General features: G+C 39.5%; 1 protein-coding gene across 2 annotated transcripts in view; it reads right to left on the bottom strand.

The window, feature by feature from the left end:
* Positions 1-16326, bottom strand: part of RMDN2 (regulator of microtubule dynamics 2) — a 54773-nt gene extending 38447 nt beyond the window's left edge. Inside the window, exons 1-5 of one of the 2 annotated variants that reach the window (XM_024194790.3) lie at positions 16248-16326; positions 14239-14705; positions 7381-7579; positions 5476-5578; positions 3208-3268 (exon numbers count right to left, since the gene is read on the bottom strand). In XM_024194790.3, the coding sequence (XP_024050558.2) occupies positions 3208-3268; positions 5476-5578; positions 7381-7579; positions 14239-14693 (818 nt within the window). In that variant the 5' untranslated portion in view covers positions 14694-14705; positions 16248-16326. Of the gene's footprint in view, positions 1-3207; positions 3269-5475; positions 5579-7380; positions 7580-14238; positions 14706-15507; positions 15646-16247 lie in introns of those variants that run through there. The other variant, XM_024194789.3, reaches the window with a different exon arrangement.
* Positions 16327-19333: the final 3007 nt, after the last annotated feature.

The raw sequence follows: 19333 nt of genomic DNA, 5'->3' as shown, positions 1-19333 counted from the left end.
TATTTATGTTCTAATTAGAGCTCCTAATTATTAGAGATAAGCTTCTGAGAAAAGCTTTCAAAGAAGCCTATTATCCTAATCCTCTGAGACAGATATATTTTATGTTCCCAATAGACAAACAGAATAAAATCCAGGGAAACATTAGTGCCAACTTATAAAACAAATTTTCTTCCACAAAAGGAAGGAATAAAAATTTGATGTACAATTCAGAGTTGTTTAATTAAATTTCATTCCCCCCCATATTATTAGATTACAAGCGTCTGTGTAATCAAGGGTGAAAGAGGAAGAGAAAGAACTGTACAAACTAAGGCCACGTCTCCACTTACAGCAGCACTTGTGTAGCCACGAGAGACCTCTCCAGTCAACACAATAAAACCAGTTCAATGAGCAGCGGTAGCAATGTCAGCAGGAGAGCATCTTCCGCCAACATAGCACTGTGCACATGAGCGCTTATGATGGCAAAATTTACGTCGCTCAGGGGAGTGTTTTTTTCACACCCTGGAGCAACAAAAACTTTGCCGACATAAGTGCAAGTGTAAACATGGCCTTAATCAAAGCAGATAAGTAGACTTAGCTGCCTGCTAGGAATACTATAATATTATTACTTTTATTATTGCAGCCCATCTATAATCACATTTGCAAAGTGAATTAGAGATAACCCTTATCCAGTACTAATCAGGAGAATAATATCAAATATTACAATATTCTTCATAAACAAAGTGGGATTATAAACTGCTTTACAGTCTATACCACATTAATCCTTAAAATCACCATCAATGCTGAGCACTTGATCATTCCAAACTAATGAAACCTACAATGCCATTATACTTTTGGAAAGCCTCCGTACCAAACTTACTAAGGACAGAAATACAAGGATGAAACTGTAGAACGTATATAATTTTTTTCTGCAACAAGACACCACAGCTTAAGAAACATGGGATTTCCTTCCACACGTCAACCTCTAGAACAATTTTTTTGATCAGTCTAATTTTGGGACACCTTTTCTTTCCTTACTTTTGTACTTATTTTCCCCTGCTAGCGGGGCCTGTCATTACAGTATTTTACTTCTAAACTATGACAAAGTCAGCAAGGAGGAGAGGATAAATTAAAAGCCTCAAGGGGTAATGTCCTCTAGCACAGACTAAACTCCCCTTCCATACTATACCTCTTTAATGGCCCATAGCCAGAAAGCAGAGCTGGATCAAGGAGAGGTGAGATTAACACCAAAGAAGGGGGAAATACACCATTTTAAAAGCATAGCAACTCTCTCAGGAACCCCTGTGCAGGGACAACACAATAAAGTGCGGATCTCAGCGTAGTAGCAGACAGACTAAACTGATGCAATAATTAGCAAATAATTAATAAACTAACCCTGGAATGAAAGAAACAGCAACAAAACTTTCATCAGCAAGGAGAAAAGAAGTAAACAATTAATAAATAAAATAGCAGCACTGAGGAGACACCAGCTAAAGCTAGCAGAAATTTTTTTGATGGAATATGTTTCTGTCAGAAATGCTGACCTGCCAAACTTGAAACATTTCATGGGAACATATAGACTTTGATAAGTGCTTTATTTTAATAAGGTAAAAACAATTTGTTTCAACTATATTATATTACTTTAAAATTATTGTAGAATATAAAAGTCAACACAAAGCGCTTTGACCTTACTGAAACAAAGTGCCTTAATGAGGTCATTTTGATATCAACAAAACTAAATTTTTAGAAACTTCTTTTTTCAGGAAATTTTGACTTTTTTATGCCAATTTGGGACTAAAGACAATTTTGAAATGTTGGAATTTCTCATGCAAAAGAAATTCTAAATTTTGCCCAACTCTAGTACCAACTTTTCATATGCCATTTTGTTCATGATCCTAATTTTTACATCAAGCTACAGGAAAAAAATATATTAATTTTCAAATGTAAGACTGTAAAAATAGTTCTGCTAGTGCAGAAAGCAGTGATCCATTTGCTATGTAATGTTCGGCACAGGGAGCACATCACATTTGATCTTTATGATCTGCACTGGCCGCCAACTCATTTCCAGGTGTAATTTATGTTATTGGAGTTAACCAGTAAAGGCCTAAATACCTCATAAATCACCTACTCCTCACAATATATAAGGAGATTAGCTGAAGTGCTGCAGCAAATAACTCCCTTGGTTAAATAACAGGAGTCTGAAGACATGATTTTGGAGCTCTCTTTCCCTATTGGTCCACCAGAACCAAATTTGTTGGCCTCCAATTAATGCTGGAAGTCATTAACTACGCTCACAGTTTCTTTCTTGTTGCGCGGAGGAGGAATTAATTTTGGAAGAGTGATGGAAAAGTCTTAATTCTGGGGATGTGGGAGGATTTTCAATTTTGGAGAGACATTGGGCCAATATCTTGAGGTCCCAAACTAACAGCATTTCAGTAAGCAATACGATAAAATGCAGAAATTAGTATCCGGATACACCCATATCTCCAAATGTTCACATAAGCCATAATTTTCCATTTGTCTCTCTCTTCCAATACATTGTTTACTTTTTGTTTTGTCTTTTTTCATAATTAGCTATTCCTAAAGTATTTCTATGAATATATTGTTCATTTAATTTATTATTACAATGCACCTGTCTAAAACTCTGGATTCCAGTGGGAATACTTGCATAGAAAGATACTACTCAATATGTATCAGAATGTGGCCCTTATTGTTTAACTTTCATTGCTACAGACTGTAAGTTCAACTAGTGCTTTGGATGGGTGCATTTGAATTAGATAAGAGAAATAACATCAAAAAGAAAATCATGTCAAACAACTGTTTTGAATAGTTTAGGAAAAAAAAGAAAATGGAAAATTGTAGTTTGTATGGGCATTATGAGATACTGGTGTAATCAAATACTCATTCCTACATTTCATCATACTTACTGGAAAATTGTTTAGTGCCTTGTTTCACCAAAAACTGAGGTTTCGTGTACTATAGCAAGCTTTTCTCAAAATATTTTAATGTAATTATTAGATGTAACTGCATTATGCTGGGTAAATAAAACCATATAAAGTTATAAACAGCTACCTTACAAAACTGATATCCAACCAATAATCTACAATGATGAAATATGGAGCCTGTAACTCTTATAGGACTTGTTGTGGACATTTTTTATACACAATTTCAGCTTTCTGACTTAGCAGAAAACCATAATACAAACAATATTTCTCCATTATTCAAACTTACCATTGGTGGCTATCAGCGCTCATGGTATCCAGCTGAATAGCTTTTTCAGCTACAATCTTTCCTGTAAAAGAAAAAGTTATACTAAAGCATCTCTCCATCTTAGATTAAGCCAGGAACTACATTGTGAGATAATATACTTTAGATACAAAAGAAACCAATCTGATTTTCCATTTAAACACTGAGTTGGATATTGTAACATTATGGATTCACAATACATACACAAATGTATTTTTTATATTTTTGTTTACTTAGGATAGTTCAATTCAGATGCAACCAACTGGTTTTCAGTGATGTTCTGCTTTTGACTCAGGAATGAAGAAATTAAGCGACTTGGCCAAATTCACATTTTGAGTAGGAGTCCAGATGATGAGATTGCTGTTTCTAAAGCCTTAGCTGTAACCAATTAAGCCGCATTTTATTATTATTATTAAAAATAACTATAAAAACAAGAGGTAAAGCAAACAATCCTCTGTCCAGTTGGAATTAAAAATAAGTTACTGTGCCAAGTCCACTTTAGAAACAGTTCTCTCTGAGCCTCTTCCCAAACTAAAAATTAAAAAAAAAAAATGCTGCAAGAGACTTCAGAACTCAGAACACCCAGCCATTGCAGGATAAATATCTGAACAGGCTGTGACGCAACACTGCTGATCACATGAATACCTCTGACCCACTTCACATACCACCATTGCTTCTCATCGCTCTCTGCCCTGCCATTATCTCCCATCAACAAGTGCTAAAATTAATCGCAAGCAGCAGCAAATGATGTGAGATCAAAGTATAGTTTTATTATTATTTTATTATTTATTTTGTGTGCTAGGCACTTTCCAAACAAAGAAGGGAACATCCCTGCCCGAAGGAGCTCACTGTACAGACAGACATGTAAACAAATGGACAGTGAGTAAGGGGAAGGGAGTAACAAAGATATACTTGTGTTAATATTAAACACATACCGTGCATGTAAATTATATCCAAGTTAGTCGTGAAGCAAGACAATGTTAGTTAGCAAGTTTCTTATAGGAATCAAGACAGAGATGAGTCTTCACAAGAGATGTGATGGCAGACAGAGTAGGTACCCTGCAGAGCAGCTCAGGAAGGACACAGCATGTGTAAGGGTAGCATGAAAGAAGGCATGGAGAGGTGTGTGTGAGAGAAGCTATCAAATGAGTGGTCCAGGCTGGCATCCCTGGAGGAACAGAGTGGGTTAATGAAAACTCAGAACAAGACAAAGAGATAAGTAAGGAGAGGCAGGACTATGTAGGGCTCTGAAGGCAGTAAGGACAAGTTAAATTTGATGCAGGAGAGGAGGGGGGGCCAGTGGATGAGGTACAGAGGGAGTGATGTAATCAAAGAGATGGGCAAAGAGGATTATTTTAGTGGCAGTGTGTTGTATGGACAGGAGGGGGCCATGGGGATGTCAGAGAGGCAAGAGAGAAGAATTGTGCAGTAGTCGAGATCAAGACGGCCTGGGTGAGAATTTCTCATTGAGAAAGAAAGATGCTAGAGGTACTGAAGAGGTGGCAGGATTTAGATACAGCTTAAATGTGCAGGACCAGGGAGAGAAAGCAAATGATGACCTCCCAGTTATGAACCCAAGCGATGGCCAAGATGGTGGTGCTTTGGAAAGTTGCAGAGGAAAAAAGGAGGTAGTGGGAGGGAAAAATCAGGAATTCAGTTTTGACCAGTTTGAGATTAAGCTGACAACAGGACATCCAGGAGATGTTGGATACACAGGCTCGGTGCAGTGGATGCAGCATATTCTGCTTTTCATTCTTTAGCACTGCTTCTAGTCCTCAGTATTCCGAGGCTCCCAAAAGAGCCATATTCAGCCCTCCTCACCTGAGACGGGGTTACTAAACTGTGGGGCCTCAGAGGACCCCAACCTTTGCCCTAGGGAAAAAAACTGCCTTAGCCTTGGCATTTATTTAGACGTCATCAGGCTGAAGATTTTTTTTATTTTAGCTCTGTGTCAGTCTGGCTCACATTTAAGTATTAAAAGCACTGACTGGAGCCAATCCTGACTGGCAAAACCCCTTCTAATCCAGTCCTGGACATCTTCTGAGTAGAGTGAAACTAAGTGTTTGATGCCAAAACACGTGGCAGTTTTATCATGCAAAACATTTTCATCAAGGTCTAAATGCTTATAAAACCAGATTACAAATTACTTGGACTATGACATTTCAGGGAAAAGTGCCACTAAAAGTTCAGAGAATGAGCCTTTCTACAATAATCAGGTGTCATTTTATCTAGCCAGTTTTTTGCTCCCCCTACCATTAGCAACATATTTCTTCTTTTCTTCAATATCTGTAGTCATCTCAAACATATCTCCATAAGCTCGTGCAAGTCTCCAAAGAAACCCCTCATGGTTTCCATACTGAAAGGAGAAGGAAGAAGCAGATATATTAGACCATTAAATTGACTAAAATGTAAATGTAATTTTATATAGTTTCCTTGAATAAAAGTTAAAATAATTTAACAGCATATTTATTCTCTCTCCTCATTCCCCTCATTGAAAGATGGTGAATTTTTGGCTATTTTTATTCCTGCCACACTATGTTTATTATGTTTGGAGAGCAAGATAGATGAATTTTTCCCCTAAGAAGAGAAGATAAATATTGGGACACTTAGCTGGAACACATGTATTAGGTTCGTTCAGGTTTTTTCTTTGTTTTCTTTACAAAAGGACTTTCTATAACTGTTCATTATTACAAGTAAAAGGGTAATCCATTATAAAAATAGCATGCAGTAAGCAATTAGGATGTTTTCTTTATGCATGAAATAAAAATCTCATCATACACTCACAGTAAGTATCATATCTACCAGTCTGACTGCTATTTTCTACACTTACTTAAATGAGGAACACTACCAAAAGCACTAATATCTGCCTAACCAGAAGAAATGTATGAAGAGTGAGCACTGTATTAATTACTGCACCTAAAACTCCCAGTGATTTCAATGAGAGCACAAGTGCTGAAAGGTCAAGCTCACCTTAAAGGAAAAGTCCTGGAGCAGGGATAGTAAATAGTCAGATCGCAGGCCAAATTGCCAGACATTTTTGAACGGACCTCAAAATCTTTTTATTTACTTATCATCATTATTGGGGGGAGAGGGGGGTTATTATTATTTTCTCTGGAGTCTGGACCTTGACTAAACTGGAGGGAGCAGTAAGTGGCTGCTGTGTGTTGGGACCTAGAGTAGTAGATGGACCCGGGTCCCCCACCAGCAAGTGCTGGAGTGGCCTAAGCCCTGGAAAGGGACACAGCTTGTTTAAAAGCCCAAGAAAAGGGACTAGATTTAAAGGGCCAAGAAACAGGGCCCTGGTGAGGGTAGACCAACAGTCCTGGTGGTGTTCTTTACTAAAAGCCCGATAAAGAGGCTAGACTCAAAGGGTCCAGAGACATTGGTGAAGACACTAATAAGGACACTCTGCTAGTCCTTGTTGGAACCTTGTTAACCCAGAAGGGGTTCATTCATTCATACGGACTGTGAGACTTGGCTGGAGAGCTGAGCCACTGAAGACCCACCAAGCGAGGTTGACAACCTACAGCCAGGTGCAAGAAAGGCCTGCATTACCACACCCAGCCACTAGAAGGCACTCAAGAGGTGAGTGAGCAGTGATACCATCCTATAGAATTCTATAGGATGCTTTAAAAAAAACTACACACTAATGATCACTCTATTTGATTTTATGGGGCAGATCCCCAGGTGATGTAAACTGTCATAGCTCCATTGACTTCAGTGGATCTCTCCCTATTGGTTTTTAGTGTCATTTCTATAAACACTCTTTAAATTTCTTTAGATCCCTGTTGGTTTCTTCTCTATTTAATTCCATAGGACTTTTCTATATAGACAAATTTGAGAGCTGGAAAAACTACTCCTACTGCCTAAAAAAAGTCCAGGACATGTCTGTTCCTTAAGAAGCTGTAACAAACTGGAACTTGATATAGTTTAAATTTAGTTCAAAACAAAACAATTAAAGCTTTACAGCTACCCTAATAAAAATACTGATGTGATGATACTTTGAAATAATTTTTGTTTTTAATGTAAATTGTTGTACAACACCTTCTAGTCTTCTGTACTTTAGTTCTAATATTTCAGAGTTAAAAAGGATGACATATACAGTAGTGAACCTAGAGCCAAGACTATGAAAATAATTGTACATTTATCCCTCAGTACCTTTTCCTCTTTCTCAAGTAACAGTCTGAAGCTCTCCTTTTTATCATCATCTGAACCACAATGCAAACTGTCCACCTGCTGCAGAAGATTAAATAGTTCTGTTTCCTTTTCTGTTCTCGCAGATGCTGCAGGTAAACTAATCCATCCCCTTTCTTCTTCTTCGGATTCTCCTTCAGTATCACTGTGAGCTGTAATATAGCTAAAATTATAGAAACAATAATTATATATTCTAAAAATATTGACAAAACGTTCTATAACAATTTGTGCCAGTTCCCCAACTTTAAAGAAGTTAGCTCAGTTCCTGATAGTTTCACATTCATTTTACAGTATCCCTATTCTGAACTGGAGAATAGATTCATTATAATTAGCATATTAGCAAATAGTTAGGAAGAATGCATCAAGTTTAAGTCTGCAAAACATGATTGTCAGGGACGTTGCCTAGTGGTTAGAGCACAGGAATACTGTGAGTTCTTATTCTGTTTTTGACACTGTCTCTGTAGCTATCATGGTTCTGTTACCAGATCTGGACTGGCTACAGAGCTTGCTTCTGAGCAAGACACCTATCAGATGTGTTCATCAGAAGATCCTTTAAGGCACTGCCAGGTATGGCTGAGGTTAGCTTAAATATGGTATTTTATGCACAGAGACATCTAGAGCCTGAACAGTACAATATATTTTAGCATTCCATTACAGTAGCCTTGAAAAACTCACTGGAATTCTGTGACTCATTTTCCCCATCTGTGAAATGAAGGTGTAAATACTAACCAATCGCACAAAAATGTTACAAATGCTGTGTAACTGAATTTTGCAAAATGCTTTAATGATGTCAAATGCTATTTACATATTAAGCATGATCAATTACATCAATATACTTTGTACATTCAGAAGATTAATATCCCACACTGGAAAAACTAAAGTAGTTCACTAACTTCACTGACTGAGTTATGGGAAAATACAACTAAGGAAAGAATCATATTTTATAAATTGCCACACAGAGATAAATAAGTAGGCTTATTTTCCAAAGAGCTGACCACCCAACAATCTCCATTGACTCCAAAAGACATTTGAAGTTCTAGCCATCTATTTAGGTGCACATACAAAAAATAAATAAATAAATAAGAGTAACTGTTGGCATCCATTTTTTGAAAATCATGTTCTTATGGAACAATCTTTTTGCAGTAATCTTTGGAAACTATTTGCTATCAAGCACAGAGCGCTCAAAGTTACCATGACCAGAATAAAATACAAATTGCATATTTTTAATATTTATTGCACACCCTAAGCAATAAATAATTCAGTCAAATTTGATCAGAACAACCAAAACATACAAATAATTTTCTAGAAATAGGATCATTATAGTGTTTTGGAAATACAGCTAAATGATTTTTGATACTTTTATTTAAATAATCCTCTTCAATAAATCACTCTAAGAAAACTACCAGAATTAAAATGACATTGTGCATTTACAGCTTGCTTGGATAAGTTAAAGTAATAAGTATGCAGCTGCTTATTGAATAACAGAATTGCCAGATCTGCCACGGTAGTTTCTAAACTTAAATTTCCCCACTGGTATGGGAAAGAAAAGGAATAAAAGCTTTTTAGTGACAAATTGAAAAGCAAAGTATGATGGACAAAAGAAGTGAAATATTCACAACAGATTTTTATATATTTAGTTTATCTATTAGTTTAGAGCTGAATCCTCATACCACTGAAGTCCAATGGCAAAAGTTCCATTGACTTCAGCAGAGTCAGGATTTGAAAGTTGTTAAATATTTACTTTAGTCTGCTAAAACATATTTAAAAGTGCAATGTGTTGCTATTTCATTATTATTTTGAACTGGTTGTAAAGCTACTGCATATGTAAGCGGTGTATATAATGGACTATATAAACCACCAAAAAAGGAGTATATTTTTAGATGCTTCTTTAGCTGTAATGCATGCTACAGTGCTGAACACCTTCTTGCAAATCAGTTGAAATCCTGACATTCAGGTAAAAAGGGTTGTTTTGTTTAACTACCAACTGAAAATGCTTGGAGTTAGATAGTGTAAAGTAGCAATGATTAAATAGTAATTGTAAATGGAACTACACATTCCTGTACACTCTTACAGTTACAGTATTGTAGAGTTAAAAGCTTTTTTGAACCACATCAAACACTCTTTAAGGTTTAAAAGTGTTTGATTTTACTCATGGGAATCAAGATTTCAGTGTTATCAATTATCATGAATGATAATTAGCAGAAATAACATCTCCCCATTTGTTTCTTTTTTCCCTGTAAAAACATTATCTATCCAAGGCTGAACAACAGACTAACATGATTACTGCAAGATGTTCCCATATAAGCAAAAAATGCCAAGGTCAAGTTTGTGCTGAGAAGCATTCAAAAAGCAAGCCTATCACAGAACTCCAAAGGGTCTTGTGTCAACCTGACAATACCAAGCATCAGCTCCAGGCGGCCAGATCATAAAATACAATTTTTCTACAACTTCACTTGGAAAATCTATAAGCATCTCACAGCTGAGCAATATTTTGTTGTGGAAATCATAACAAGTGAATAAGCTTCATCAATAACAAAACATAAAAATATCAGGGAGGTAATAATGTTCTCTATGGTCAGATCATATCCCCATCAACCCACATAACGTGCCTTTCCTTACCTCCCAGACCAAAGGGAAGAACACCTTTTCTAGCCCACAGCCTGTGCTGGGGAAGAGGGAGGAGACAGGGTGAGTTGGAATAGGAATGGGCAGGTGGTTGCACATCATCCCCCTCTGATCCCATGGAAGTGCATTTTTTTTAAAAAAAAAAACTCTCCTAGTCTGTATTAATATTCATATGTAGCACTTCCTCATCACCACACCTGCTTGTGAATCCTCACAGAAATATGTGGAGGAGACAATCCGTTCCCTTGATAAAGATAAATGATATTGTTGAATTGTTCGTTTTGATACTTAAAAAAAGAAAAAACAGTATCTCTTAAAAAATCTCTGACAAAGGAAAAATGCTAGGTATATTATTAAATGAAACATGCTGAAACAATGTTACATTATTAAGGCAAAACCACTGGTTTCTGGGAGCTGTAGTGTATTATACTACAACTCCATTCTTGCTGAAAAGAGTCACAAAACACGCAATTAGTCCATCGGAGAACTGGCCACCAAAAAAACCTAGCAGTGATGGATGCTGATAGCCCAGATGTAGTACAGCAATGTTTTTAATCTTCTCCTGGTTTGACCTTTTCACAGTTTTTCAGATAGCAAGTTGAAAACTACTTGTCCCTACAGCAAAAGGTCCAAAGAGAGTACCATCTATGGCTCTGATCCTGCAAATAGTTACACATGCATGACTTCACATGTTAGTAGCCCTATTTTCACAGAGCAATAAGGATACTCGACATAATTTAAGCATCTGCTTAACTGTTTGCAGGATCAGGGAACAAATACATTGAGTCTCATCTACCTATGAATTTAGTCACTGACTATTCTGTCTCCTACACCTTTATAAGATATTTTAAACATTTTCAGTATGAAAGCATTACATACAACTCCTCACTTAACGTTGTAGTTATGTTCCTGAAAAATGCAACTTTAAGTGAAACTATGTTAAATGAATCCAATTTTCCCATAAGATTTAATGTAAATGCGGGGGGTTAGGTTCCAAGGAAATTTGAGGGGAGGGGGGCAGACAAAAGGCATTATACTGTACAATACTGTACTGTGGTGGGGAGGTGCCCGTCTTACCCCACACAGGCACAGCCCGCTGCAGACAATGAGGCAGGCAAGCACCCTGCGCAGCAGCAGCAGCTTCTCCCCAGAAGAACAGGTGCTGACTTTGCCGGGGGATGCTCCAGGCCTTCCTCTTCCCGTCCCCGCTCCACTCCAGGCCCGCCTCTTTCCACCCCCACTCCACCTCCTCCCCGGAGCACGCTGCGTCCCCATGCTGGGAGGGAGGAAGGGAGGGGGAGAAGAGTAACTTGTGCAATGATCCCTTGTAAAGTCAGCCAAACGACGTTATAAGGGAGCATTGCACAACTTTAAATGAGCATGTTCCCTAATGGAGCAGCGACGTAACTTTGAAACAATGTTAAGTGGGAGGACGTTAAGTGAGGAGTTACTGTACTAAGAAGGGAACACAGATTTAAAGACATCTTCTCATTAAAGCAAGGATATATGCAGTTTATCAGTTTGAATCAGAGGCTGATTTACCTCAAAATAGAGAATTCTTCCAATTGCTAAATGACAAAGTAAGAAAATATTAAAAATTACTGATGTGAAAAATGCTAAAAGGAGCCCAATGACTGGTTTCACCTGAACAAGCTAGCAGCCTTTTATATCACCCTGGTTCTAAAAGTTTGAGTAAAGATTGGAAAGCACCCAGCACATTTTAATCAGTACTAATTTTAATCACATCAGTACTTCCACTGAAGTCAATGGGATTACTTATGTCCTTAAATTTAGGCATGTGCTTAAGTATGAAGTAGAGCCCTAAAGAACTTGCCATCTAAGGCCAACCTTGCAGACACTGACCCATGCATGTAATCTAACTGAAGTCAATGGGACTTCTCATGTACATAAAGTTAGACTCATACATAAAAGTTTTTGCAGGATCAGAACCTAAACTTAGAAATGATCCAGTGACTGAGAGTAACAAAAGGTGGAGAGCACTATTATGAGCAAGCTTAGACTTCAGAGCAATATGTTTCAGACTGAGGTTAGACATGTGCACAGCTTCATAGTTCAAGTAAAAGGTAGTGTTTAGGTTTTTTATTATTATAATTGTGATTCTTATAGGTAACAGAGAAAGTGAATCTTAAGGAACTATTTCAATGACAAGAGGGTCAGCTTTGCACTTGGTGTTTTGTTATATTGTGTATATGCTTTTCAATGTAAGTAAAGTTATTAAGCATTTGTAAAGGAAAGACTATTGCAAAGAACCATGACGGTAAGGTATAGAGTATCTACTCAGGCTCAAAGTAAAAAATATTTCAGTAGAAAAGTGTTGTTCTACATTTTCACCTTTACAGGTTAACTTAGTAAAAAAAAAAAAAAGGCTATTGATTATTTCAGCCTCAGGTAAGTCTGTATGTCATTAAAACATTTTCCTATGACAGTCAAACTAATAATCCAAGAATATCATAGTTTATTATTACATTAATCTGATTTGATTTAAAAGACAGCCTACATATAACTTCAAATACATCTGGGGAATATTAGTATTGAAGTCTACCAACAACTTTGACCAACAATAATGATTTTGTATAATATATTTGATTAGTTAGATTTACTAATTTTCAGTATTCATGTTAGATGCAGTCTACCCTACACATATGTAACATTCAGACACAACAGGTTACCATAATATGCAACACCTGTTTACAGAACCATTCGATAACTACCTTTAAAGCCACTAGAAGTCAGAAATAACAGAAAAGGCATAAATACAGAAGAGCCGTTCTGTATTTCTTTGACGGTATCACACCTTTAGTATCTCAAACGAGAAAGATGCTCTCTCTGTGGAATTTCCCTACTAAAACACAATTAAACCAAAAGCATGATCCCAGAACTTTTTCTTCATCACATTAAAGACAGATCATAGAAGCTGGCTCTCTATATTGTCTTAGACTGTTACTAAATGCAGGCCTTTACAATTCTACAGCATGTTTAGAATTTATTACATTAATCTGATTTGATTTAAAAGATAGCCTACATATAACTTCAAATACTGCAGTCATTCCATGAACACATTTGCATGGACATTAAGAGAGCTCTCTTCAGAGCACAGTCTCTAAGCAGTGTAGCAGATCTGTCAGTATATGCACTGAAGAGTTGAGAACACACACTTGGGGCAAACTCCTATTTCTTTCCTTTTCTTAAAAGGGAAAAAATATTTATAAAGGACTTCAGTAACCCGTTAATAAAATACTACATGATCTTCCATGACAACTGGCATTTATTTGCAGTCCTAGAAAAAAGGCCAAGGACTGAATGGTATGTCATTGCCCATGCTGTGGCCTGTCTAAACTTACAGAAAGTGAGATCAGAAACTGAGCTTAGATTCTGTGTTTCCAGGCCAGCAAATGATGACCTCACTAAGAAAACGGTATACTCACTTTTCAGGCAATGGGGAGCATTGAACACAATTAGTGAGGAGTGTAACGCACTTTGAAGGGAAAACACTAAATCTCTTAGACACAACTGGGACCCTTAAAAAATGATCCAAGAGTAACATTTTTGACACATTTCAGAAGGAGCTTCTTTTTAAACATTCCATCTGAAGTTGTGCCGATATGGGATGCCTCCATGAGAAGGTTAGGAGCAAAGCTGTGCAGGAGCCAGAAGTTATGTTATGCAGGAAATTTCATGATTTCAAAATCTGTTTTCATTCTGAATAGGAACAAACCCAAAAAAATTAAAATTTCAGGCAAAATAAAGATTTTGGAAAAAAATTGTTTCAAGTCAAACTGTTTTATTACTCTAAAATTTTATATTAGAATAGAAAATATAAAACTCTAAAATTTTATATTAGAAAATATAAATTTAAATATTAAAAGTCACGTTGAAACAAAATATTGAACCATTCCATCCCATGTGTTCCAAAATGCTTCATTTTGATCTGTTTTTTCTGTACAAAATTGAGACATTCCTAGAAGACCTGTGCAAATCAGCCACAGCAGGGTATAGGATGGCCCTACTGATTTGGAAAGCTTTTTCAGATGCTGAGATATAGAATAATTAGTACACATGAAACGTAAATAAATTAGACTGCTGTTTACAGAACATAATTCCACATATATGGTACTAAAATGTTGTTTGCATGCCAATTTTAAAGTGTATTGTGCATGAAATATTTTGGAGACTCACCCTCCTTCGCTATCTGCCTCCTCAGAGCTGGTAGTTTCTGTTGCACCATAAACTGTCTCAGCTCTTCTTTTTCTGGTGGCTTTGTGTAAAGGGCTAATCCCACGAACACCAGCCTTCCCTTGCAGCTCATCTCGAACAAGTTCTTCCAGCTTTGGAACAGCTTCTTTAAGAAACTTCACTTCTCTCTTCAGTTCTTCCACACTCAATAGTAAGCCATTCAATTTTTCCAGTATCTGAAGCTGTCTTCCTTGTAAAGCCATTACTGTTCCTTGCTCATTATGAGTTTCATTTTGCAAATCTACATAATGAAATCTGTTGCGTAAATCTAGAAACGCAGGCAAATTTACAGTTGCTCCAGATTTTCGGCTCTTGTGATACCAAACCAGTACCAAGCTTATTCCAGCAGCCCCTGCCATTATGCCCAATATCAGCCCTTTGTTTTCAGAGTGAGACATTTCTCTGTTTATCTGAAAATGAAGCAGGGGGGGAGAGAATGAAATCTGCTTTTTCACTCCATCAGAAATACTCTTACCTTTAAACCACAAATCTAAGTCTATACCAGCCAGCAGATATGGTATATACTTAGGTATCTCATACATTTATTAGCCTCAGTAGTAATAAAATAAAATACTATATACGTGCAATGAAGGCAACAGTGTTGCAATAAAGACCTTATCTTATGTACTACTCAGTTTTTTTGGGTTCAAGGCCCCCATTCTGCAAACACACTTACGTGTGTGCAGGACTGGGGCCTTCATTTGTAACCTTAAGATTGCAGTTAATGTTCTTGGGCGTATCTGTTTTAAGAGGAGAAACCTCTGTAGTTTGGTTTTATAAAATTCTATGGTTTTTAAACTGCAATAGTTTCTAATATTACTTAACATTTACTTAAGAATTTATATTTTCACAGCACTTTACAAATTTAAGCCCTGATTTTACAAAAACTTGTGTGTGTAACTTCAGATATGGTCCTGCCTTAAAAGTTATGTACATGCATAAGGGTTTGCAAGATCAGGGGCTCAGGGTCAGATTCTGCATGTGGATCCACCCCCCTGCAGTGCCCCCAAAGAAACTGTGACAGTCAAAGGAGGCTGCCTTAGTTTGCACATACACAAAATACCTAGCTATGGCACTATGGAGTGGCACAGCCTGTTTTACAGCAGGCACTGACATAGTTTAATAAAATGTCTATTGTGCATACAGGGAGCCTTTAAAATGGCTTGTATCTTCATAATTTTTAAATTCTTTTCAAAGACATGCAAGGATTACCCTTCTGTTAAGGTCTAGCCACATGGGCAATTTGGTGTTTGAAGGTTGGCTTAGAGATTTCCCTGCACAAAAGTAGTCATAATTTTTTTTTAAGAGGTGGAAGCACTATCTTCCCCTGACTCCCTTGATCAAAAAACAGCCGAAAGGGTCGGATGGTCTTCAGACTTCGGAAAAGTCTTCACCTGCCACCTGACCCCAAGCAGGGCACGTTCAGCACAAAGGGAGGATATTTTAGAAAAGCACAAATGAGTGAAAAGAGGGACGGGTTCCAGGAGCAGGGGAAGATACACGGCCCCAGCACTGGAGCGTTCACTGCGTCTCCCTCTCGCACACCAGCCGGCCGGGACATGTTAACTAGGGAGCAGAGAGAACTCAGCGGCGAGCAGAGGGCACAGTCCAGGGCCGTCCCGGCGGCCTCAGGGACCCGCGGCGCGTGACTGACTCCTCAGGCCCCTTCTCCCCGGGGGGGCAGGGCAGGGACCTGGACCCTGCCTGCGGGGTCAGGTGCATTTGCCGAGCTGGCGCCTTCTCAGCAGGCGGCGCAGGACGGCTCGCCCCGCCGGGTTTCTGAGCACCGGGCGCGGCGGGGAGGGCAGCTCCGCAGCCCATTGCCCGGGCGGGCTACAGCCCCTGCGCTGCGTGCGGAGCCAGAGGCGCTGCCTCCTGCCCGGGGAGAGGCGGGGTGCTGGCGGGCGGGCGGTAGCGGGACCCCGGGGGTCGATTCAGCCCCGGTTACGTACCGGGCAGCGCGGGGGTGGCTGGGCTCCGGCTCAGAGAGGAGACGCGGCTCCGCCTGGGAGGACGGAGGGGGCGGGCGCGGCGCAGGGGGCCGTCCAAGAGCTGCCGAGACCCGGATACAGATGGGCCGGGCGAGCGGGGCCCCTCCGGGGCTGGAGACCCCGAGGACTGCGGCCAGCCCGGAGCCCGTCCGCCCCGGGGCGGCTCCTGCTTGGCGGCGGGGGGCCGGCAGTGCGGAGCCAGCGTCCCCTGCGGCGGGGACAAGGGCCCGGGGTGAAATCCCGGCCCCGCTGAAGCCTCCTGCAAACCGCCCAGTGACTTCAATGGGCTTCCCCCGGGTGCGCCCGTCCCCGCTGGGCCCTGCGCGGGGCTCCTGGGACAGCCTGGCTAGGCAGAGGCAGCTGCTCGCTGGGGCGGGGACGCTGACTTTACAGTGACAGCAGTACCCGCCGGTAACGCCCTTCGGGGCAGCTGCTTTACAGGTGGCTTCAGAGAAAGGAAGTGAAAGCAGCGCAGGATGTCTGCAGCAAGACCCCCCCCCCATCACCTGGGATATATTTTTGATTATTCGTGTTCCCATAGCGCCTAGGGGAGCCTCAGGTGTGGACCAGGATCACATTGTGCTAGGCGCTGTGCGAACAGAACATAAAGCAGGTCCCTGCCCCAGAGAGCTTACAATCTGAGTATAAGACAAGAGACAGATAGATTTGGACAGATAACTGGGGAGGACAAGGAAACAATGAGACAGTATTTGTCAGAATGACAGGCCATGGTCTCTTTATGCCAGCAGCTTAGTCACTGTAACGTTTTTTTAAGCATCACAGTAAAGGAGGGTTTTGAAGAAGGATAATGAGATAGTTTTGCAGGTGTTTACAGGCAGCACCTCCCAAGCATGAGAAGTGGCATGAGAGAAAGCACAAGGTGCTTGAAAGTTTAACATGTGGGCAATGAAGGCAGTGGTAGCAAATGAGAGATGATAGGTGGGATGAGGATAGGTCACAAAGGGCCTTGAAAGTGAAAACAAGGAGCTTATGTTTGGTGTGATAGAGAAAGGGGTGCCATTTCTCACACAGGCTTTTATGTTGCACCCTCATATAAGAGCTCTGTAAGGCCCGAATCATGTAAAACACACACACTTTGATTTCAGCATGACTATTCACAGAGGTAAAGTTAAGCATGTGAGAAAGTGTTTGCAGGATCAGGGTTTTAGACTCCAATCTTGCAAGGTACTTAACATGCCTTAATCTCTGTGCCCACACAGAGGCCCACTGAGGTTCCACATGGGTGCAGACCCAAATGGAGCATGTTGTAAGACTGAGGCCTAGTCCTTTGCAGTTTGGTCTGCGATTGATACATTTGACACACTTATTACAAGGAATGGCTTTATCAGGGTACTTTTATGGCTCCCATCACACTCTTATCTGAGCACTTCTAATACATTTATCAATTTATCCTCACTACACCTCTGATACAAAGAATTATTATTATTTCCATTTTACAAGTGAGAACTGAGATAATCTCAACAGAGTTAAGTATCTGATTTTCAAAATTTCTGAACACTGACAATTCCAGTTGATAGGAGCTGTCCGTACTCAGTCAAGTCTTAATATAGTCTCAGAGGTCTGAGCACCCGCAACTTGCACCGACAGTAGTAGGAGTTGTGGGTGCTCAGCAGTTTAGATAATCAGGTTAGAAAATCTTACGTAACTTGGAAACTTCATGAAAATATTAGGTATATTATTTCCAAAGGATTTTAGTATAGTGAGAGTTATAGTTTTAAGTTAGATAATATAGCTGCTATTTTTAGACAGAATGGTGCCAGTCTTCTAGCTAATTGTCTTTCAGGTGTTGATATTCAGGAACAAGTGTAGCAAAAGCCTTGCTTGCAAACCTTTATTTATATTTTCATTTTTAAGTACTGTGCCAAATATATTCATGCAAGCCAAATAAAGCTAGAAAAGATTACCAAAGGTGAATTTACTAGCACATGACAGATGCAACACAAAGTTGAAATAAAAGATTACAGATGCAGCAACCAGTTAATTTTTTGTTTCAGTGGGCTGAGATTTTCAAAAGTAGGTGCCTAAAATGAGGCATCTAGATAAGTGGCGTGATTTTCAAAAGTACTTCCAAGAATTGTATTGGGGGTGATTGTCTGGTGCTTCTGTCAGTGGGAGCTGTTCTTCCTGTTGAAGAAGAAAAGGTATTTTATGATTTTGCGCATAAAGAATTGAACTGTGAGGCTGCGTGGTGCCCCTGTCCAACCTCTACCCATTCTGTCATGATGAGCTACATACTGCGAGGCAGTCAGACATTAGAAGTGGCTGCCACAGAATATGTATTTATTTTTCTCCATGACCCACAAAGTGCATTGGGGCAGTACTTGGAGCTGACTGGAAAACAACAATTCTGTTTTGCAAAAATTTGCAAGGTTTTGAAGTTTTGTTTTCATTCCAATGCAGAAGGAAAATGAGGCCTCTTGAAATCTGTTGTCAAAAAAAACCCAAGGGAGACAGACACCCCAGAATAACCAGTAGTGGGGACAGTTTTCTTGGTTGTGGGAGTCCCCAGCTCAAGTCCCTGAACTGAATCAGCCAGCGCAGGGACTTGGTCCTCAGGCTCCTACTCACCAGGTTATAGAGTCAGTCTTTGTTTCTAGCTCAATGAATATTTATACCAAGTGGAACAGCTCCAACAGGAGAGATTGGGCAGTGTCTGAATCCAGCATTCTAGCCTTTAAGTTGGATTGTATTAAGCAAGTGGCCAGTGGTCACCTTGGAGCTCATAGTTTAGCTCATAGTTTTCGTGTCGTGGCTACTTGGAGCTTCACAGCAGCAATGGGGCTAACCCTCGGATCTAGAGCAGGGTGGGAATTTCTTGATGAAAGGCGCTTTCATTGGAAAATGCTGATTTGTTGAAACCGAAACTGTTCATGGCAGGGTGGATTTGATTTAAATCATTATTTAAATCATTAGTCTGGAAGACTCGTGCATTCTTGTTGGTTATTATAACCTTAATACATATTCTTCACAACTCAGAGATAGATGTAGGTTTCATTTTTAGAAGATACACACTATACATTTTTAAA

The sequence above is a fragment of the Terrapene carolina genome, unplaced genomic scaffold (genome assembly GCF_002925995.2).
Source record: "Terrapene carolina triunguis isolate 2854851 unplaced genomic scaffold, T_m_triunguis-2.0 Scaffold85, whole genome shotgun sequence".
In the NCBI taxonomy this organism is placed as follows: Eukaryota; Metazoa; Chordata; order Testudines; family Emydidae; genus Terrapene; species Terrapene triunguis.
The sequence above is the reverse complement of the archived record's forward strand: the minus strand, read 5'-3'. Positions and strand labels throughout refer to the sequence as shown.